Genomic DNA, 24,001 nt, shown 5'->3' on the forward strand with positions numbered 1-24,001 from the left:
GTCTCGCTCTGTCACCCAGGCTGGAGTGCAGTGGCACGATCTCGGCTCACTGCAAGCTCCGCCTCCTGGGTTCACGCCATTCTCCTGCCTCAGCCTCCCGAGTAGCTGAGACTACAGGTGCCCGCCACCACATCCAGCTAATTTCTTGTGTTTTTAGTAGAGACGGGGTTTCACCATGTTAGCCAGGATGGTCTTGATCTCCCAACCTCGTGATCTACCCGCCTCGGCCTCCCAAAGTGCTGGGATTACAGGGGTGAGCCACCGCGCCTGGCCGTAACTCTGCCATTTTTTAAAATCCATTTTGATGTTCTGCTCTTAGATATAATGAGCTTCAATACAGTCACACCTTCCTGTAAACTGTTCACATGATCATAATTGGCAATGACCCTGTATCCTTAGCAATTCACTCTGTCTTAAGATCCCCAACAGACATACAGGGCAGGCTGCACACAATGAAGGAAAAGTCAAATTTACGAACTAGAAGGTGGACTTCAGAAAGCATCCAGGGCCAGGTGCGGTGGCTCACGTATGGAATCCCAGCACTTTGGGAGGCCAAGGCAAGCAGATCGCTTGAACCCAGGAGTTCGAGACCAGCCCAGGCAACATGGCAAAACCCTATCTCCACAAAAAAAAAAGAAAAAAAATACAAAAGTTAGCCAGGCATGGTCGTACGTGCCTGCAGTCCCAGCTACTCAGGAGGTTGAGATGGGATAATCACCTGAGCCTGAGAAGTCAAGAGAAGTCAAGGCTGCAGTGAACCATGATCACACCACTGCACTCCAGCCTGGGTGACAGAGTGAGACCTTGTCTCCATAAAAAATAAATAAATAAATAAAATAAAAAGCATCCAGAACTCAGTAGGGAGAATATAAGAGATGAACACATAAAAGAAGGTCCCATGGCCAGGCGCGGTGGCTCACACCTGTAATCCCAGCACTTTGGGAGGCCAAGGCAGGTGGATCACCTGAGGTCAGGAGTTCCAGACCGGCCTGGCCAACATGGTGAAACCCCATCTCTACTAAAAATACAAAAATTAGCTGGGTGTGGTGGTGGACACCTGTAATCCCAGCTACTCGGGAGGCTGAGGTGGGAGAATCGCTTGAACCTGGGAAGTGGAGGTTGCAGTGAGCCGAGATCACGCAGTTGCATTCCAGCCTGGGTGACAGGGCAAGACTCTGCCTCAAAAAAAAAAAAAAAAAGTGCCAAGACAAGACCTGGAGGATGAAGAAAATCGCAGCATATCTGAAGACCCCGACCCCTCCGCCGTCTTCTTTAAGGTGTCTAGTTCTCTTTTTAATGTCCTTCATCATTTTAAATATCCTGTTATCTTTCACCCATGTCTTGGTGCCAAATCAGCTGCAGTGCCTGCTTTCCCTGCGTGGTTTCTGATTTTTCAAAGAGTTCGTCTTCCAGCAGGAGTTCTCCTCAGTGGGCAGCCAGCATGCCCTGGCTCACGGAAATGTCCCTGCACAGCCAAGCTGTGCTTTATCCCTGCCAGGGTCCATGAGTTTCACTAGTTCTAGACTACTTGTTGCACTAACATTCAACTGGTATTCCCACGCCACATGGGTGATACACATCTCAACCTCCCTCTGATCCACCGTGTACCCAAGAGCTGCATTTCCTCCTTAAAGAGCTTCTCCTCCACATCCCCAGAGCCAAGTGCATCTGTCAGGCCTCCTCAGTTCACTCCTGGGCAGTAGGTGGAGTTTTCTAGTCCTCTTCCCAAAAAGTCCCAGTCACAGCTCCTGACAGCACATAGGCCCAGGGCCAAACGAACATGGAAACTCAGGCCCAAGGGGCCCCAGGGCACCTACCTGTCCTCCACTCATGAGTTTTCATGACAGAGACCGTCTCCTGGTACCTGAGGCTCTCTCCTTCTTCCTTTTTTTTTTTTTTTTTCCCGAGACAGAGTCTCGCTCTGTTGCCCAGGCTGGAATTCTCTGGTGCAATCTCGGCTCACCGCAATGCCTGCCTCCCAGGTTCAGACAATTCTCCTGTCTCAGCCTCCCAAGTAGCTGGGACTACAGGCATGCGCCACCACACGTGGCTAATTGTTAGTAGAGACAGGGTTTTGCCATGCTGGTCAGGCTGGTCTCTAACTCCTAACCTCAGGTGATCTACCGCCTTGGCCTTCCAAAGTGCTGGGATTACAGGCATGAGCCACAGTGTCCAGCCTCTTCCTTTAAGTGCAGCTATATATTTGTGAAACTATTTTATCTAAAAAACTATATTTTCTATCATTTTTACGCTCAGTAGGAACAAGATCAATGCCAGCTCAATCCACCCAGCACCTGAAGTCTGACACAAATGTTTCCATATTAGTTTGGGGGGCACCTCTTGGCCTTGTATCTGCCTACTTCAGAATGAATGGGGCTTAGCAAAACCTAAATCAGAATTCATGCTCCCCCGGCCCCTGTCCAGACACCCACTGTCGTGCTGGTGACAGTCATTCACTCTCTCTCCTCGTTGTTAGGGTGTAAACACCTGGAGGGAGATATGCTGTCATCGGAACGTCCCCAACACGAAGCGTGTGGCAGTTGTTCATAAATGGTTCACAAACAGATTCAATTTTGCATTAATTTTCCCATCCTCAAACTAAGTTCTAGGTGATTTAAATCAATTGAGGAAGGATTTACAAAAGCTACCCATTCTGAGACATAGGTAAAGTCACAAATACTTTCACACATTACTCAAATACTTTGAAGTACAATTTCTGTCTCCCTCTCCACCACCCCCTGCCCACCCCACCCCGGGCTAAGGTGATCCTCTCACCTTAGCCTCCCGAGTAGCTGGGACCACAGGCGTGCGCCACCACACCCAGCTAATTTCAAAGTGCAGTTTTGTCATCAGATAAAATGCAGGTTAAGTATGAGCACATCATCCCCCAATTTTTTCATCTATAGGCTAACATCCCAATTTATATTAAGGATTCCATTTTCTTTCTCTTTTTTTTTTTTTTTTAATATATGTGGATCAATGTACACTATAATTTTCCTTTAAGCCTTTTCGGGTCTGTTTCAGGGAAGCATTCTCCACTCACCATCCAGTTTCATCTGCTCTGGGCAATAATAGTGAATCACAGCTAAGAGAGCAGCACCATCACTGCCGTCTCTCATCAAATCCTCCAACAACGGGAAGTAGGGTGACTGCCTAGCAGAAAGGTGCTCTCGTCGATAGCGGACCTGTAGTTGATAAAAGGAAAACGGTCTCTGCATGTGATGTCTCTTCACTACCATATATGTTACAGGCACACTGTTAGATCGAGAATTAACATAACGCCTAATAGACAACATGGAGAACAATTGCAATCATCTAGAAAAAGTTAGAAACGTCTGGATTACGCACTTTGCCTGGAACATATATGTCAAGATCCAAGGAGCCGGGCTTCATGGCTACACTGGGTAACAGCAACTACTTGCTAGCAATACCAGCGCCAGTCTACTCTAAACTGACCTGGAAGCAGAGGCTGCCACTAGTACAGGCACACACGGGAAAGGAGACAGAACACACACCTACACTACCGAAAGCCGACATACTAGACACTAGCGAGAAACAAGTTAAATGGTGAACATCCTGACGCTCAGAAGACCCAAGTTACTGTTACTTTTCTGAGTAATTCACTAGCCTCAGTCACTAAGAAAAGCACAAAACAGCATGAATATTTAGTCTGAGAAATTTCAGAAGCCAGGTTAGACAAAATTTCTCATAACACAACCACCACCACTCTATTAACGGCAATGAAGCATCAGGAGACGAAATCCATGCAAGGTGCTCCAGAAGACAAGTGTCTGCTCAAGGATTCCATGTTTCTGCATTTACAGGAAGCCACACGTGTGGCCTTCTGCACTCCATCAAACCCTCAGATCTGCCCCTGTATCTGCATGTCAGCAAACAAGAGCACAGACACAGGCCACTGAGGGCAGGACACTCAGCCCCAGCCCCACTGCCAAACAGCCTGCAGTACACTGGTGTTTTCTGCATTAACAGCCACAATACAGCTTTAAAATATGGCATTTCTTGCCAACCACATTTTCTCCACAGGAGGAAAATACACGATACAAACTAGAGGAAGAAAACCAGCAATCTACAATAAAAAATGACTGATTTCTGAGAGTCATGCAGCTGAATCAACTTGAGGAGAAACTGTCTAAAATCAAGAATTTCAAGTTGTTATGTCAATAAGTACATCATGTAGAATAATCAATACTGATGTTTAGCAAAAAACATTTGTAACACATTCTCTTAAATTTAGCAATAAGGCTTATTTTATGTCAATAAAATCTATTTCAGCACACACTTTAACTTGTTTCTCGGAGCCCACGGCACACACTACAAAACGTGACCCGCCTCATACTGTACCACGCGTGCAAACTCCACGGGTTCCAGCATGCAGTGCACCACAGCATGCGCCAGGCCAGGCTTCCACACAGACAGCAGACACGTGAGGGGTGGCCACAGGCATGCGGGAAAGCACATGGTTTCTTGATTAAAGATGGATGGGGTGGGCTTAAGGTCAGGTGAAACACTCCCGAACTACAAGAGTCCAGGAACTTGTATAGTTGCCTTGCAAATCAGGTGTTTTGAACCTCTAGGCTGTACAGTGTTGAGGTTAGACCTCTAAATCTGTCCGTCTTTCCCAGGCCTTTCCACACTTCTCCTCACTGACCTATTTACTGAACACTGGGCTCGGAAAGTTAGGGTTATGAACTATCTAATAAAAAAGTATTAAGGGACCCACCACCCTTGCTAACATGTTTCTGTTTTTATAAAACTCTCATGTGACCTCACTTCCTGTAGGACAGACGAAGTCTGTGAGCCCTTGACTAAATCACGTAAGTGCTTTGATATTTAGCTCTTCAGTCTTCAGGATTCAAAAAGTTAAAAGATCTATATTGATTTAGAATGCTTTCCTCTTTCTTCTTATTAATATATTTCAAGAGAAGCAAAATGATCTGTGAGCTCTGCAGCAGAATCTACCGCTGCTCAAAGGAGCCCTGTATCCCAGCTTACTCCCACTGCTATCGCCTCGAGGACGGACTTCAAAGGAAAATAGGGGCCCAATAATGACACTGAAGGACACAGGCAGTTAATGGAGTACGCGTCAAGCCCTCTGCAAGATCTGCATCCAAAAGTTCCCAAGAAAGGCACCACTGGCACCAAGTACTCTCTCCCCAGGGGCCTGGGTAACAAACTGGCTCCGCTTCCAGAATGGGCCACCAGGTGGAGCACAACTAGGGTTGGAAAACCAAATGCTGTTTTCACTTTTCTTTTTATGTGAAAATTCACACTTTTCCAGAAAGCCTGTGGCCAGGCTGACCTAACTCAGACCCTTGCCTGGGAATAAGGAAACGCCCCTTCCCCACTCCATGCAGGCCGAGGCAGCAGGAGTGGCTGCAACACCCGAGGAGGAGAACAGAGGAATCTGACACACTGGTGAGAGCCCCTCTCTGCAGCCCTCCAGCCCTAGTCCACCAGGTGCATCACCCGCATACCTGGACCACCCAGCTGATGGCTCCTAACAGATGTCACATTACATACCACAGTCAGGCAAGGTAACATCAGAAAGAACAAAATATACAGAGTAACTTGGGCAACTAGACCACTTCTCATTCCCTCTGTATCTATCACAAAAATGCCCTCTCATTACGTGCACGTTGATCACTTAAAGAAGTAACTAGGAAACTGGGCGAAATGTAACTTAAGAGTTCCAAAGTGCCATATTACAAGGCCTATTCGGCTCAGAATCAGGCCAATTCTTGTACTATATAAATAACTCCAAGGTGGGACATTTAAACAACAACAACAAAAAAACAGTTTTGGGTGCGAGCAATTTGTAATGGAAGCAAGTGATCGCGACAGGATGGCTCTGTAGATGGCAGCTGGCGGCTTAGGGTTCACTTACAGGCACTAACTTCCAATACCACTTGGAGGGAGACTGCTCAGGAAGCGAGAGAAGGAAGGCAGGAGAGGAGCATCAGCAGAGCAGGTCCACGTGTGGACGAGGTAACACACACTTCCCCACGGCGTTTACACGGCAGAGGCGGGAGAGCCTCTGGTAAGCAAAGTCTTCTAAGTGTACGTGGCCATAGGCGTGTTGTATTAGCAGATGATTAAAGTGGAAGATCACGAGTCACCTCCACAACACTATTCTTTGCAGTAGCAAAGAAAACTTCGGAAACTTGGTATGGGCTGGGTACCAAAAGGCAAGAAGTCAGCTCTGACGCGGGAAGGGTCTAGCGCTTAGTCTGTACCCATGTGTTAAACATGACCATCTGAGGAACAGGGAGGAAGCTCAATGCTTAAGATCCAGATGAGGGAGGCATACCAGGCGGCCTGACTCACCCGCCCACCCAGCTAACAAATGCATGGCCAGGGGCCGGTGCCACTGGAGGGGGAAGAAGGAACAGGGGAAGGCAGCACACTGCCCTTCAAAGGCGAGACCTTATAGATGGTCGGGCTGCATCTTGTGTGCACTGAACTGAGTGAATTCAGTCACACATGTGCTTGCAAAAGAGAAAATAACGTCAGAGGAAGAAAAAGGCTAATGGCTGGAAGGTGCAGCCCAGCCATCGTGCTACTTCAGTAGGCACGTAGGGTTCATCCAGCAGAATCACGGCACAGGCACACAGGTACACCACCAGCTACGCTGTACCTCATGGGCCACTTAAGGACTTTTCGAGGGCATCTTTAGCAACAGGCAATTTCCCCCTTGTTTGTTGACTTGTGGAAGCTAGCGCCCAGGTGGGCCCTACGTCCCTCACTCAAGCTTCCCAATTCCCCCAAATACCCTCACCCACCATAAAGTACAATACAAAACACCCCTTCCCAGGGAGAGGCGGGGCAGGCTGCCGTGGTCACATCTCACTGAGGTGTGGAGAATCAGCCCACCAGGTGAATCCAAGAGACTAGCTGCTGCTTTGGTGAGTAAAAATAGAGAATAAGCAAATAGTGGGAACTAACAGAATTCTTTAAAATTGGGACCAACATTAACTTAGCGCATTCCAGAAAAATTAAATTTACCCTTTACCTTTTGATGAGCTGGACTTTCCAATAACTGTTGTTTTAATTTAACTTCTTTCTCTGTTATCTCTCTCATTTTAAGATTTACCTAAAGTAGAAGAGAAATGCATTAAAGAGGTAATTGCTGTCCCGCACAATTGTATCTCCACAATTATCCCCCAGAGACCCCCACTTCACCTGATTCACCTCTGACTCCTAGACATAGGTATTGTTTAGGCCAATTACACAGATACAGAAGTACATGGATTCCACATGATCCACAACAAGCTCCGCCTGCTACCACCAGGAAACCACCTGCCCCCGACCCCCACCCCAATGCCAGCGCAGTGCTCCCCTGTCACTGCGGGACAGAGTCACTACATCTTGGCAGTGGTCACTCACCAAACAAGTACTGTCAAACAGCTAAGCTTCTCCAACACCAACAGCAAATGCCACTTACAAAACAATCTGGTGGAGACATCTCACTAAAGAGCCTAACTTGTGACAGGATAGGTCACACATCCCAGACCATGCAAAAATCATACCAAACCAAATCTAATTATAAAAGTTTAACTATACACCCCTTAAAAATTAATTCAACTTCTTAGAAATTTAAGTATTCTCTCCTATAATTACTAACTCAATATCAAAATTGCAATCATAAAGTATGGAGAAAAACACTCAGCAGTGCTTAAAGGGGCGAGGTAAAAGCCATGATCAGACAAAAAGGCACAGAGCTGAATGCTTCGTCATCAAACAACACAGACAAAGGAGTCCACCATGCACATCAAATCAGGAGTACGAAAAAGTGTTTTTAAAACTAAAAAAAAAAGACAAAAAAAATATAGATAATGTAAAATTCAATCAATGAGAAAGTAGAAGAAAGGATATTTAAATCCACAACCAAGTTTTGTATGCATGATTAAAAGAGTCCTTTGCAAAGGACGAGTGTGGCAGCTCACACGTATCATCCCAGCCACTTGGAAGGCTGAGGCACGAAGATCACTTGAGTCCAAAAACCGCACGCCAACCTAGGCAACACAGCAAGACCCCCCTTTTCTTTAAAAAAAAAAAAAAGTCTGGAAAAGCTAATCAAGAAAATGAATGAAAATACCAATACATAACATGAACATGAAACAGTCATATTTTTGGAGGAAAGTCGAAGCCACTAAAAAAGCACCACGTAAAAACACATCCTTCTTAAAATGTAAATTAATTTGAAATTTTTAATGAAACTAACATTTTAAAGGAAAATATAATTATAAAGTACCAAAAAATCAAGAAGACTAAACAGAGTAAATCAAACATTTGCTTGTAACTCTGATCCCTGTGAAAATAATACACAAAAGATAATTTAAAAGCTGAAAATCCACAGGACAAACAAGGCAAGAGGGGAACCCTGTAAGCAAGGGAAACGTACACAGAGCAGAGCCAGTGCAGCCCGAGTGCTGGGGAAGAGATGCCAGGCAGGGGCCCTGCAAACACCCCCAAGACGCCTCCCATCCTAGACCAGAGACAAGGCTGCAGACAAGACAACGGTTGAAAGTCAGTGTCTTAAAAAGTTGGAGCAAGAACCCAGTCCCACCTCATCCCACAAAGTAACCCCAGCAGCACAACAGAATGGAGCCATATTTTCACCTGAAAGAAAATTCAGTCAACCTAAAATTTTATATCCAGCCATATCTTTGGAAAATGAAAGCAAAATGTCTTTTTCAGAAAAAAAAAAAAAAGCTGAGAGAATTCAGTAGAACTGCTTGTAAAAAAAAAATGCTAAAAGAAGTTTTTTAGGCTGAAGGAAACGATATAGATGGAAAATATTTTATTAAATCTCTACCTTATAGTACAACTTCTTTTGTATTCCATGACCACATGGTCAGCAGGCACAAAGCACCTCTCCTGTGGACCAAATGACATCAGTGACCTCGGGACATGCACCTGTGCACCTGACTGAGTTACAAGCTGAGCCACTAACAAACCAGTTATTCACATTTGCAAACGTGTTAAGACATCATCTCAAAACCAAAGAAGTGTTTTTTTTTTTTTTTAATGAATGTCTGTCACTAAAAGAAAACTACTTGTTTCCAGTAATAAAATTTGAATTTCAGAAAAAATTTAAATTTTGGAAAACTTGTTTCTGCCACCAAAAGCTAGATAACTTCCTAACATGTAAAGGCTTTTCTGATGAGATTGGCAATTTTTTTTTTTTTTTTTTTTTTTTTTGAGATGGTGTCTTGCTCTGTCGCCCAGGCTGAAGTGCGGTGGCATGATCTCGGCTCACTGCAAGCTCCGCCTCCCGTGTTCTCGCCATTCTTCTGCCTCAGCCTCCTGAATAGTTGGGACTACAGGCGCCCACCACCACGCCCGGCTAATTTTTTGTGTTTTTAGTAGAGACAGGATTTCACCGTGTTAGCCAGGATGATCTCGATATCCTGACCTCGTGATCCACCTGCCTCAGCCTCCCAAAGTGCTGGGATTACAGGTGTGAGCCACCACGCCCAGCCAAGATTGGCAATATCAATGAATATAAGTTTTGATACTGTGTCATGAAATGTGACAACATTTGGAAGATCTACATAACTCAGTGAAACAATTTTCCAAATGACCAAAGCATGAAGCTGCAAAACCCTGGGTGGGTAAAAGGTCCAAGAAGAATGCAAGAACCAGAAATGGTTACTATATAGTAATAACAGAGTATAAAAACTCACTGATCTAGTACCCAGAATCTATAAAAGAACAATGCAACCATAAAAAGACAATCCAATTTTTAAATAGGCAAAGGGTATTAATTCCTCCAAAGAAGATATACAGTCAGGCACGGTGGCTCACACCTGTAATCCCAGCACTTTGGGAGGCCGAAGCAGATGGAGCTCTTGAGCTCAGGAGTTCAAGACCAGCCTGGGCAACATGACAAAACCCTGTCTCTACAAAAAATACAAAAATTAGTCAGGTGTGGTGGCTCACACCTGTAATCCTAGCTACTTGAGAGGCTGAGGCAGGAGAATCACTTGAACCCAGGAGGCAGAGGTTGCAGTGAGCCACGACCACACCACTGCACTCCCGCTTGGGCAAAAGGGCGAGACTCAGTCTCAAACAACAACAACAAAAAAAAAAACAGCCAGAAAATAACAAACGTTAGCAAGGATGGGGAAAACTAGAACCCTCAGATGCAGCCAGTGGGAATGCAAAATGGCACAGCTGCTGTGGAAGACAGTCTGGAAGTTCCTCAAAAAGCTAAACACAGAATGAATACACGACCCAGCAATTCCACCCCAGGTACATACCCAAGAAAAATGAAAACATGTATTCACACAGGAAACTTGTGCATGAAATCAGCATTATTCACAATAGTCAAAATGCAGAACCACCACAAATGCCCATCAATTGATAAGTGAATAAACAAAATGAGGCGTAAGCACACAGTGGAATATTATTCAGGCATAAAAAGGAACAAAACGCTGACACCCGCTACAACATGGATGAACCCTGGAAACATGCTCTGTGAAAGATGCCAGGCACGGAAGATCACATACTGTATGATACCATTCATAAAAACTGTCCAGACTGAGCAAACCCATGGATACAGAGTAGACTGCTAGTTGCCAGGGGCTGAGGAGAGAATGACGTCTGGCTGCTAATAGGTTCAGAGTTTTTTTGGAATGATAAAAATGTTCTGGAATTAGCCAGTGATGATGACTATAAAGCTGATATGGTTTGGCTCTGTGTCCCCACCCAAATCTTATCTCAAACTCTAATCCCCATAAGTCCCACATGTTGAGGGAGGGATGAGGTGGGAGGTGACTGGATCATGGGGAGGTTTTCTCCATGCTGTTCTTGTGATAGTGAGTGGGCTCTCACAAGATGTGATGGTTTTATAAGGCGGTTTTCCCCACTCTTGCTTGCTCTCTCATGCCTGCCTCCATGTAAGACGTGCCTCTTCCCCTTCCGCCATGATTGTAAGTTTCCCAAGGCCTCCCCAGCCATGTGGAACTGAGTCAATTAAACCTCTTTTCTTTATAAATTACCCAGTCTTGGACAGTTCTTTAGGCAGTGTGAAAACAGATTAATACAACACCCTTATGAATATATTAAAAACTACTGACTAGGCCAGGCACAGTGGCTCACACCTGTAATCCCAGCACTTTGGGAGCCCGAGGCAGATGGATCACTTGAAGGCGAGGATATCAAGACAAGCCTGGCCAACATGGCAAAACCTTATCTCTACAAAAAATAAAAAAATTACCCAGGCACAGTACCACACGCCTGTAATCCCAGTTACTTGGGAGGCTAAGGCAGGAGAATCCCTTAAACCCAGGAGGCAGAGGTGGCAGTGAGCCAAGATCACACCATGGCACTCCAGCCTAGGTGACAGAGCCAGAGTCTCTCTCTCCAAAAAATAAAAATTAAAAAATTAAAAAATCCACTGACTAGTACACTTTAACAATAGTGAAGTTTTATGGCATGTAAATTATACCTCAATTTCTTAAAAACATTAATTGATGATAGTTTCAAATTCCACATAATCTTTGAGAAACTATTGTTTGTCAAATTTTGGTGTAATAGCAAAAAGAGATTTGCATACTTCTCAGAAAAGACTGTGAAAATACTATCCCCTCTTCCAATTATATATCTACATGAAGCCAGATTTTGTTCATGAACTTCAATAAAAACAACATATTGTGACAGATTAAATGCAAAAGTAGATAGGAGAATCAGCTATCTTCTAGCAAGCCAGATAGTAAGACACTTGCAAAATTGTAAAATACTGCCATCTTCCTTATTTATTTCTTTATTTTGAGATGGGGTCTCACCCTGTCACCCAGGCTGAAGTGCAGTGGCACAATCACGGCTCACTGCAGCCTCAATCTCCCAGGCTCAAGCAATCCTCCTGCTTCGGTCTCCCAAGTAGCTGGAACTACAAGTACACACCACCATGCTTGGCTAATTTTTAATAATTTTTGTAGATGGGGTCTCACTATGTTGTCAGGGATGGTCTTGAACTCCCTGGCTCAAGAAATCCTCCCACCTCAGCCTACCAAAGTGCTGAGATTCCAGATGTGAGCCACACACAGCCCCTTCTAATTTGTTTTGAAAAATAGTCATTTTTCACTAAAACATTGTATTAACATGAAATCAACTTACTGTTCTTTTTAAATAAATATTTTTAAACTTTCTGATTTTTAACTTCTAGTATGGCAAACACTGATAGATCAAAATTTTCTTTACAAGTTCGGCAGGACGCACTGGCTCACACCTGTAATCCCAGCACATTGGGAGACCCAGGCAGGAAGCTCGCTTGAGGTCAGGTGTTTGAGAACAGCCTGGGCAACACAGCAAGGCCCCAGCTCTATCAAAAAAAAAAAAAAAAAAAAAGGTAAGTTATCTGAGGTCCACAGCAATTTATAAAGAGGTCCTGGCCAGGCGTGGTGGCTCACACCTGTAATCCCAGCACTTTAGGAGGCCGAGGTGGGCAGATCACCTGAGGTCGGGAATTCGAGACCAGCCTAAGCAACATGGAGAAACCCCATCTCTACTAAAAATATAAAATTAGCCGGGCATAGTGGCAGGCGCCTGTAATCCCAGATACTCGGGAGGCTGGCAGGAGAATCACCTGAACCCGGGAGAGGGAGGCTGCAGTGAACCGAGATCACGCCATTGCACTCCAACCTGGGTAACAAGAGCGAAACTCCCATCTCAAAAAAAAAACGGAAGAGATCCTGAGACCAAACTGTGTGAAACTCTTGATGTATGCAAAGGAATTAAGAACAACAAGAATGGAAATTATGTGGATAAATATTAATGACTTTTGTTCTCAATTTTTAAATACTTTAAAAGATAAAAGAAAGCCAAAACAGCACAGCTGGGGTAAAATGAATGACAACACAAAGGTCAGCGAGGAAAAGATGCATCTTCTGCTATTTGTGCAGTGGCATCACTTTGACTTGCAGGCAGCCTGTGATGGTCTAAAGATGCAGACAGGAACTCTAAAGCAACCCCGACAAAATACTGGAGGATAAAAGGGAGTACTAAAAAAAAAAAAAAAAATCCAAAATAACCCTTAAAAGAGGGAAGAAAAAGAAACAGAAACAGACCAGATGGTAAAACCAAGCCTTATGGATAATCACATTAAATGCAATTGGTTTAAACACTCCAAGAGATTGTCAGATGAATAAAAAAGCAAGAGCAACTACACGGCATCTGCAAAAAATTCACTTTAAAGAGAAAGACAACAAGAGGTTAAAAGTTAAAGGAATGAAACATACACCGTGCAGCCACTATTCACAAGCACTCTTGAATCCACATCCACATTAAATGAAGTAGACTTCTGGGACAAGGATTACCACCAGTGATGAAAAGCAACATCTCATAATGACAAAAGGGTTAATTCATCAACTAATATCAAAAACTTGAATATGTGTAAACATAACAGACTTTGAAAATACACAAAGTAAAAACTGACAGAACCAAACGGCGGGTTACAAGTGCACAGCTCAGGACCTTCCACCCCTCCTCTCGGATTAACCTAGTAATAGGACCAAAGACAGGAAAACGGTAAAGGAGACACAAACACCACCAACAACCAATCTGAACTGACACTGAAGACACTCTACCTTCAAACAGCAGAATATTCTTTTCAAATGCATATTAAACATTCTGCAAGGTAAGGCATGTCACGGACCCTAAGTCCCAATAAACTTAAAAGGATGAAAATCACAGAGTATGTTCCCTGATAACAGAATTAAACCAGAAACCACAACACAAAAAGCTATCTAGAACCTCTCTTTAAGTATCTGGAAATTAAACATCTGACTTCTAGATAACCCAGTGAGAAAACAAGAATCCACAAGGGAAACAAAATATTTTAAAGAGAATGATGAAAGACATGGCCTATAAAAATATATAATGCACGGCTGAAGTGCCGCTTAGAGAGGAATCGACAGCTTTAAATACCTGCCTTCAAAATGAAAAAAGCCTTCAATAACTAACTCCCCCCTTAAAAAACTAGACAAGGAGAACAAATTAAACCCAAAATACAAAATAATAATAAAGGTAAAAGGAAATTAAGTATTAAATAGAGAAAACAAAAACTAAAAGCAGATTTTTTAGAAGATTAATAAAGTTGATAAATCGGACTAATCAAGGTAAAGAAAAATGAAAGAAATTGCCAACCTCAGGAAACAAACAGGACAGTCACTACAGATCGCAGGTATATTAAAAGGAAAATAAAGAAATATAAACCTCATGCCAATAAATTCAACTACTTAAATAAAACTGACAAATCCCTTGAAAGTCACAAATTACCAAAGCTGGCACAATGCTAAATAGAAAATCTATTATCATATGTATATTAAAGAAATTAAATTCATAATTAAAATCGTCTAAGAAAACTCCACTCCCAGATTGCTTTACCGTGAATTTAATATTTAATTTCCTTCTACCTTAACACTTCCCAACTCACTTTTTTAGCCCAACATTACCCCAACACCAAAACAAGAGAAATACATCACGAGAAAAAACACTAGAGACCAGTATCTGCCAAGAACATTGCCACAAAAATCATCAACAATATATTAGCAAATCGAATCCATCAATATATAAAATAAATAATAATAAACAACCAATTTGTGTTTGTCCTGGGGATGAAAGGGCTGGTTCAACATCTGAAAATCAATTAATGTAATTCATTGTATCAACAGACTAAAAATGAAAAGTCATATAATCATCTCAATAAATACAGAAAAGGCATCTGACAAAATTCAATATGTATTCATGAAAAAAATACCCTAAGCAAACTTAAAATAGAAGGGAACTCCTGGCCAGGCGTCGGAGGCCAAGGCAGGCGGATCCTTTGAGCTCAGGACTTCAAGATCAGCCTGGGCAACGTGGCAAAATCCCCTCTACAAAAATTTTTTTTTAATTAGCCAGGCGTGGTGCTGTGTGCTGTAGTCCCAGCTATTCAGCAGGCTGAGGCAGAAGGATTGCTTGAGCCCAGGAGAATGAGGCTACAATGAGCTATGATCGTACCACCTGTACTCCAGCCTGGGCCACAGGGTGAGACCCTGTCTCAAAAAAAAGGAGGGGGGCACAGGGGCAGGGAACTCCTAATAAAGGGCATCTATGAAAAAAAAATTACAACCAACATTCATCATTTCAATGGTTAATACAGTAAATGTTTATTCCCTAAGATGAAGTACAAGCAAAAATGTCTTCTTTCACCAATTCTATTCAATATTCTATCTGAGGTACTAAACAGTACAGTAAGGCAAAAAAAAAAAAACCTTTATAATTAAAAAAGAGCATACATATTAAATAGTAATACAAATGACTTTATACACAGACAACATGATCTTGTATGTAGAAAATCTTAAGGAATTTTCTCAATGCCACTAGAATAAATAAGTTTAGCAAGGTCACAAAATATAAAGTTAATATACAAATTATTAATTAAGTTTCTACAGACTAGTAACAAACAACTGGAAAATGAAATTAGGAGAACACCATTTATAATAGAATCCAAAACACCAAAGATACAGAATAAAGTTAGACTATATACAAAATGTTACCCTGAAAAACCATAAAACATGGCTGAGAGAAGCTGTGAAGCTGTTAAGTCTACACAGAATGGAGAGATATAAGCATGTCTGTGGGCTGGAATATGCAATATTAATAACACATCAATTCTCCCGAAATTCATCTAGCTTCAATGCATTCCCAATCAAAATCCCAGCAAGTATTCTTATAGAAGCTGACAAGCTGATTCTAAAATTAAGGGTAGGCATGCAAAGGACCTAGAATAGTGAAAACAATTTTTTTTTTTTTTTGACACGGAGTTTTACTCTTGTCGCCCAGGCTGGAGTGCAGTGGCATGATCTCAGCTCACTGCAACCTCTGCTTCCCAGGTTCAAGCGATTCTCCTGTCTCAGCCTCCCGAGCAGCTGGGATTACAGGCATGTGCCACCATGCCTGGCTAGTTTTTTGTATTTTAAGTAGAGATGAGGTTTCACCATGTTAGGCAGGCTGGTCTCGAACTCCTGACCTCAAGTGACCCACCTGCCTCAGCCTCCCAAAGTGCTGAGATTACAGGCATGAGCCACCACGCCCAGCCGAAAACAATTATTTTTTAACACAAAGGATATGGCTGGAAGACTTAACATTGTCCAATTTCAAGTATTCCTATAAACCAGACACAAAGATCAGTGGAACCGAATAGAATCCAGAAACAGACTCACATATATGTGGTTTATTGATTGTCAACAAAGATGTCAAAGTAATTCAATACGGAAAGGAAAATCTCTTCCATAAATGGTTTCAGAACTGCTATCTATATGAAGAAAAAAATGAACCTCAATCCTTCCCTCATATCATTCATAAAAATGAACTCAAAGTGGGTCACAGAGGCAAATGTAAGAGCTAAAACAAAAAAACTTCTAGAAGAAAACACAGGAGAAACTCCTCACAACCTTGGAGTAGGTAAAGATGTCTTCTATAAGACACAAAAGGACAAACCATAAAAGGAAATACTGATAAACTGGGCTACAAAGAAAACTTTAAAAGCCTTTGCTTGTTTTTTGAAACATAGTCTTGCTCTGTCACCCAGACTAGAGTGCAGTGGCATGATCTCACTGCAACCTCCATCTCCCTGGTTCAAGTGATTCTCCTGCCTCAGCCTCCCGAGTAGCTGGGATTACAGGCGCCCGCCATCACGCCTAATTTTTGTATTTTCAGTAGAAACAGGGTTTCACCACTTTTGGCCAAGCTGGTCTTGAACTCCTGACCTCAGGCAATCTGCCCACCTCGGCCTCCCAAAGTGCTGTGATTACAGGTGTGAGCCACCACACCCAGCCAACCTTTGCTTTTTGACAGACACTGTTAAGAAAACAAAAAGGTGGCCGGCCTGGGAGAAGATCTTCATGATACATACATCTGACAAGGCCCTTGATTCCCAAATACATACATTTCTAAAAACTCTTGCAACTTGGTAAGACAACCCAGTTAAAAATTGGGCAAAATATTTGAAAAATTTTTTCAATTTTTTCAACCCATTAGGAAAACATTAAAACGACAATGAGAGACAGTTACACATCCACTCAAATGGCTGAAGAGAAAAGACAGACTGTAACAAGTGCAGCGCAACCGCAATTCTATCTTGCTAGCAGGAGTTCTAAATGGTACAATCACTGGAAAACATTTTGGCAGTTTATTCTAAAGACTGAACTTACACATACTTAAGTTATATATACTTATCACATGACCCAGCGATTCTACTCCTGAATTTTTACTTAAAGAAATAAAAATATTGCTGGGCACAGTAGCTGACACCTGTAATCCCAGCACTTTGGGAGGCTGAGATGGGTGGATCATCTGAGGTCAGGAGTTCAAGACTAGCCTGGCCAACATGATGAAACCCCGGCCCTACTAAAAATACAAAAATTAGCCAGGTGTGGTGGCGGGCGCCTGTAATCTCAGCTACTTGGGAGGCTGAGGCAAGAGAATCGCTTGAACCCAGGAGGCTAAGGTTGCAGTGAGCCGAGACCTTGTCACTACCCTCTAGCCTGGGTGGCAGAGTGAGACTACATCTAAAAAAAGAGAGAAATAAAAATACATCTGCACACAAATGTCCCTAGTAGCTTTATTCAAAACAGGCAAAAACTGGAAACAACCCAAGTGTCCATCAACAGGTGGACAGATAAACGAACCATGGTATATGCACACGATGGAACTCTACCAAGCACCAACAGAACTTCTGACAAATGCAATGCCATAGATCAATCTCAGAAACACTTTGTTCACTGAAAGAAGCCAAACACAAGAAGAGCACACACCGCACAACTTCACTTTTATCAAAACCTAAAAAAAAAAGCAAAACTAATCCACCGTGAAGAAGGCAGATGAGTAGTTACCTGCATTGGGGTAGAGGATTAACTGCAAAGCACCATGAAAGAGCTTGTTTAGGGTGATGGAAACATTACCTTGATTGTGGTGAATGCTAAACAAATGACTGCTTATCAAAACTCAAGGAAAAAGATCCACTGACTTCATATAAAATACATCTCAGTAGAGCTGTCTTAAAAAAAAAGAAAAGAAAAGAAAAAAACACGCCAGGAGTGGTGGCTCACATCTGTAATCCCACCATTTTGGGAGGCCAAGGCAGGAGAATTGCTTGAGCCCAGTAGTTCAAAACTAGCCTGGGCAATATAGCAAGACCCCATCTCTAATAAAAAAAACTTTTTTTTAATCACCCAGGCATGGTGGTGCATGCCTGTAGTCCCAGCTACTCAGGAGGCTGGGGAGGGATAATTGCTTGAGCCTGGGAGGTCAGGCTGCAGTGAGCCACAATGACACAACTGCACTCCAGCCTGGGCCACAAAACGAGACTCTGTCTCCAAAAAAACAAAAAGAGAGAAAGAGACAACAACAACTGGCTGGGCATCAATAAAAAATAAAAAGAGCCCCTGCAAGGTGATTCATGGTGAAACTTCAGAGCACCCGGGAAGGAGGAAAACCTGAGTGAGGTCATCCGGGTCACATACAGGATGGGGAACCCGCATGGCAGCAGATTCCTCAGCCTGGAGGAGACAAGACAGCTGGGCAACCCCCTCAAGCTGGGGAAAGCGCTTCCATCTAGTTACACAATCACCAAGGAAAGGTGGAGGAAGGCTACTTCAGAAGCTGTCTCAGAAATGGCCACGGAAATGCACAGCATTAGCCTTTCCTCAGACGGCAGGGAGGCTCCTGCACCCAGGTAGGGACCCCGGCCAGGAGGAGGTGGGTGAGCGGCCTGGAGCAGAGGTGAAGGGAGGAAAGTCCAGGATGGCAGACATGCAGGTGGCTGGGGCAGCAACCATGCAGGCAGGGGCAGGACAGAGTCCCAGAGGGATGCCACAGAGGAGGAGAGACTCAGAACGTGGCCATTCCCCCACAGATGCTGCAGAGGACGACACAGAGCCAAACCCAAGGAAGGAGTGACCCAGGTGTGGGTGTGAGAAGCTGAAATCTGCACTCAAATGCACCCGCGCACAGCAGGCATCTTGGAAACATGGTATCTATGCCCAAAGGGAATTCAGACCTTATGCATCAAAGAATTGATGCTGGAGAAAAAACTCACCCTTATGGAAATCGTACCAACAGCCCCAAGCTTATTAAACATGCAGCAATTTCCAATGGGGAGAAACCCCACCTGTAGAGTGAAAGCTTTGGGGCACAGCTCGAAGCCAGTGAAGCATCTGAGAACCCACACCGGAGAGGGCCTAGAACACAGCGCGGGTGAGAGAGTTTGCTCGGGGAACTCGCACTTCCTACACACCCGGGCATTCACACTGCAAAAGGTGCTTTGGAAGCATACAGCCGGTATCGCATCCTGCAGTGAAGACTCGCACCCGGGAGAAAGTCACATAAGGAGAAACCACTAACATAAGGAACTTAAATCCATATGGAAATGGCAAGAAAACAGTAAAATATGGAAAACTCTGAATACAAATGTAAATAATGCATGAGAAAAAAGAAAAGGTCATGAAAACTAAAGCAAGTATTAACTCCAGGAAAAACAAAGCATAATACAAGGAAAGGAACATGAGCTGTGAAAATGGGCGCCTGACCACAGGAACATCAAGTCTGACTGTGAATGTGTCCAAAGCTGTCAATGCAACCACAGGGGAATGGGAGGAGGGGAGTGGAGGGCCATGGAAACTGTAATCACTGTAATTGCCATTTGTCACAATCCTACCTCAGTAGATCATGTCCACAAATGAGAAGTCAGGAGCCGGAAATACAATGTATTTCTTTAAAATACAGAGGTAGAAACGAGAATAGCATGGAAGGAAAATGATGTCTCTGGTTACAAGGAGACCACCTTCTATTTATCTGCCAAGTCCACAGAAACACAGAGGCCAGCAACAGCCTGAAAAGTCACTTATAAATGCACAGCAAATGAGAAACGTGACCAAGCAGGGGAAAAAGAAACATACCCTCCTGCCCAAAAAAATACGGGCAAAGATAACAAACAAGTGATTCACCAGAGAAGGAGGGTAAGAGACAGATGCTCTTACCCAGAATCTGCAATTTTACCCAGAATTAAGTTTTTCTATGTCTTTACCATAGAAAAAGACACTATTTTTCACCTTTCAAATGGGCAAGTAATTTTTAATAATGCCCAAGATATGGGAAGACATGGGAAAAGACACCTACACAAACTAATAGAAAGGAAAATGTTACAATCTTTAGGATCAGATTTGGCCAAAAAAAAACAAGCAAACAAAAAAAAAGTCCTTAAATATGAACAACCATTCCCCTCACAGGAACGTGGCCTGAGAGAAATCATCGTGGCTGGACAGAGACTACTGCACAGATGGAGAGGAGACAACTTGACCTCCAGCAACACTGAGATCGCAGAAGGGCCCCAGGGGAGTCACTGGAACGGCTGGAATCAGATATCTGGCCAATGAGCAGGAGCTCACTGCACAGTACCGTACCAAGCAGAAACGCTTACGACAGAAAGCACAGTAGGCTCCCCACTGTGTTGTAGGCCTATATAACACATACAAATAAAGAAAAACTATCACATTTTTACCAAAATGTTAACCATTTTCATAGGTGATAAGATTATGGGTAATTTACATTTTATTCTTTTTGTTCACCCATAGTTTCTACATTTTCTATAACTATGTCATTTCTAATAAGAGGAAAAATCAATAAAAGATACTAAAGAAAGGCTAAAATTTGACTTTTGATCACAGGAAGCTTCCGCTAGCATTACAGGAGCGTCCCCGAAGCTCAGGCTCCTCTGGAAATGTGAACTAGGCCTGAACACCATTTTCCACAGAATTCTTGCAAGCACTTCCCACATGCACGCTGCCAGGTGAGAGCCAGGGATGAGTGAGACATGGCGCTCGCCACCAAGAGGCGTCCTCATGGGTAGAGGCAGAGTGGGGCAGAGATGCTATTGGCTGGCACCCAAATCTGAACTAGGGCCCGGAGGCTCCACTGAGTCCTACAAAACCCTGTGGCTTTCTGTCCCTACCTCACCGCAGGATAAGGAAATGTAAGGAGTCTGCCCATCCACCTTGTTCACCAACCCCAAGCTTGGGTAGGAAAACAGCTCAAGAGCAGGGCAACTGTCTTAGAAAAAGTCAAAACACAAACGTCTGCCAACTCCTGACAAAGACCCGCCTGTCACAGCGACGGAGGGGCCTTCCAGGGAGCCAGCAGATGGAGCACCGGCCTGGCTCTGCATGTGCAAGCTAACCATCAGTAACTCCAGAACCATCCTGCGTGAGCCTCTTATTCAGGCGCACTAATACAGCCTCACATGGGGCCACACAACCTTCTATTCCTTTGCTGTGTTAATGCGCAAACTTAAACACCTTCTTGCATATCAGGATGCTTACTAACCAAAGGCTCCGGTAAGGTAACCTTATAAATCATTAGACACTACTAAAAGTAAACATTCTTTACATATATTGTATTTAAAATTACACTATGAGCTTCTAAATGTAAAAGGAGAAAATAGCATTTGGGAAAATGCCATTTTTTTTCCTTAATAATCAAAATGCCTTCTGAAGGCATTTTGATAAACTCCTTTATTGCATATAGGTGCATACTATGAAAATAAAAAGAAAGTATTCACTGGCCAGGTGTGGTGGCTCATTCCTGTAATCCCAGCACTTCAGGAGGTCAAGGAGGGAGGACTGTTTGAGCCCAGGAGTTCAAGACCAGCCTGGGCAACACAGTGAGACTCCCTCTCTACTAAAAATTTAAAAAAATTAAAAAATAAATTAGCCAAGCATAGTAGCACGTGCCTGTGATCCCAGCTACTCAGGAGGCTGAGGCAGGAGGATCACTTGGAGCCTGGGAGGTCAAGGCTGCAGTAAACCATGATCGTGCCACTGTACTCCAGCCTGGGGTACAGAGTGAGACCCTGTCTCAAAACAAAAAAAAAAAAATGTAAAGGCACTTAAAGTACCGACATGTGCTGCATTTTCAGATATAAATTCATCACCCTCTACTCTTGGCCTGCGGGAGAAACGCCTGCTTGCTTTGCTTCTTTTTAACTACAGCAGACACATTTCTGGACACAAAATATGACTGGTCCCAAATGAAGGGCTGGGTCTCAGCGTGACAGACAAAGTGTGCTGCTCTCAAGTGAAAAGGAGACCGGCCACAGAAGCAGAGTCACATGCCACATCTAGGCAGGGCACTCACCTTGTTGATCCAGAACACCATGGCATCCTCGAGGTCGTACGGAAGTTCTTTCGAGGCACTGAACGTTGAGAAGCGCTTGACACTGGCCACCACCTTCTCGATGCTGATCATCTCCACAGTGTAGGCCATCATCAGGGCATCCACCATTGCCATGTGGGCACTCTAGGGGCAGAGGCAGCAGCTATAATCCCTCAAACCCACCCCTCTTACCAGGTTCTGATGCAGGGAACCTGCTCATACTCAGAATTCTGGCCTAACTTCTTCATCCCTCGCCCTTTCTGTCTGAAGCGATACTCAGATTTGAGACCTGCCTCCCCCTCACCATCACTATTTCAAGCCTGGCATTTCTGGTCAAGCCTCAAGACCGTCTGGAACCAGGAGTCTGTTCTCAGGCAGGCAGGCCAGCCCTGTGGCCCATAGTGCACTGTCTCACACTGTCATTTCTTATTTCCTCAACAGCCCTGTGGGACTCCCAGGAAAAGCGGAGCAGCTCCCAGGTCGTGGTTGTGGGAAGACAGACAGGAGACCTGCCCCAGGCCAACTGCCCACCAGAGGGCTCTGACTCCTAGTCCAGAGCTCTACCTGCTACAGCTGCACCACGCCTTAGTGCGGCTTCCTCATACGACAGGAGTGACACTCTCTTCAGCCACCGCACGGCACCCACATTCTCACCGGGAACGCCATGGGAGCAACCAAACAAAGGCAGTGCAGGAGGCACCGAGAATGGCCCTGACCCAGAACGCTCTGGAAAAGGCACACCAGTAGCAAGGCTTCAGAGAAAGATGGGGATGGGATACTTGGGGGAGAAAAAGGCAGACTGAGTTATTTTAGCACAAAGTATGCATGAAACAACCTAACAGAACGGGTGCAACAATTACATTTCTCATCTGTAAAAAGTCTGCCTCAAGTATTTTTATTAACAGGCCTCACTCCAATCTCAGCATTCACAGAGCATTCCCAATGAGAAAAAGAGCTCAATGAAAGCTCTCTTTTCCCCATTCTCCACAACAGTCATGTGCTTTAAAAGATATGCAGTTTCCTAAGGAACGCCAGTGTGCAAAAGCACGGGTCTCCACCACCTCGCCGCACACCGTGTTCACATCATCCATGCACCAGGTGCGCCACACGAGAGCCCACGGCTCCAGAGGATGGCCCCTGGGGGCGGCCACCGCAGACCACTCACCATTTTTATGGGTGCGCGACTGAGGTCGGACTCTGTCACGGGGGTGTCATCACTCTCCATCACATAGATCCCTTTCCGGGACAGGGCCTGGATGACAGACTGGTGTCCCTGTAAGGCGGCCACCTGGTCCCCTTTCAGGATGAGGCTGCAGACACGGCAGTACAGCTCGCTGGACAGGAGAAGCTTGATAACAGGCGGCTTAATGTGCTCCTGCTCATACTGGTCAACGTAGAAAGGGTCTCTGAGGTCCTCAGGGATGTTATCTAAGACAGGGAGGGGATGACCAGGTGAGTGCCACACACAAGACCCAAAGGAAGGAGTTCAAGGCTGCAGTGAACTATGACTGTGCCACTGTACTCCAGCCTGGGCAACACAGGGAGACCAAGTGTCAAAAAAATAATTAATTGATTGATTGATTAAATGAGCAACTAACAACGCGAAAAGGCTCTAGGCTTTTCAATAATTCTACTGTCTTCTGTACTTACAAAGGCAACTAACTGTAGCATCTCAGACTACTCTGTGAACACAGACAACTGAAATCATTTTGTGACCTCCACCGTGACCTCGAAGGATGACTGTCCTAACTTAACAGCAGTAAGAAGGTAGACATGGGAGCCCTGA

At 44.1% G+C, this 24,001-nt stretch overlaps 1 protein-coding gene across 7 annotated transcripts in view; it reads right to left on the reverse strand.

The window, feature by feature from the left end:
* Positions 1 to 24,001, reverse strand: part of CAMSAP1 (calmodulin regulated spectrin associated protein 1) — a 98,121-nt gene that overhangs the window by 50,255 nt on the left and 23,865 nt on the right. For 2 of the 7 annotated variants that reach the window (XM_031014412.3, XM_055350108.2), the window contains exons 2-6: positions 23,381 to 23,643; positions 22,198 to 22,359; positions 7,031 to 7,111; positions 5,906 to 5,938; positions 3,044 to 3,185 (exon numbers count right to left, since the gene is read on the reverse strand). In XM_031014412.3, the coding sequence (XP_030870272.2) occupies positions 3,044 to 3,185; positions 5,906 to 5,938; positions 7,031 to 7,111; positions 22,198 to 22,359; positions 23,381 to 23,643 (681 nt within the window). Of the gene's footprint in view, positions 1 to 3,043; positions 3,186 to 5,905; positions 5,939 to 7,030; positions 7,114 to 22,197; positions 22,360 to 23,380; positions 23,644 to 24,001 lie in introns of those variants that run through there. The other 5 variants (XM_031014413.3, XM_055350109.2, XM_055350110.2 and 2 more) reach the window with 5 other exon arrangements.

Source organism: Gorilla gorilla, chromosome 13, assembly GCF_029281585.2.
Source record: "Gorilla gorilla gorilla isolate KB3781 chromosome 13, NHGRI_mGorGor1-v2.1_pri, whole genome shotgun sequence".
Classification (NCBI taxonomy): Eukaryota; Metazoa; Chordata; class Mammalia; order Primates; family Hominidae; genus Gorilla; species Gorilla gorilla.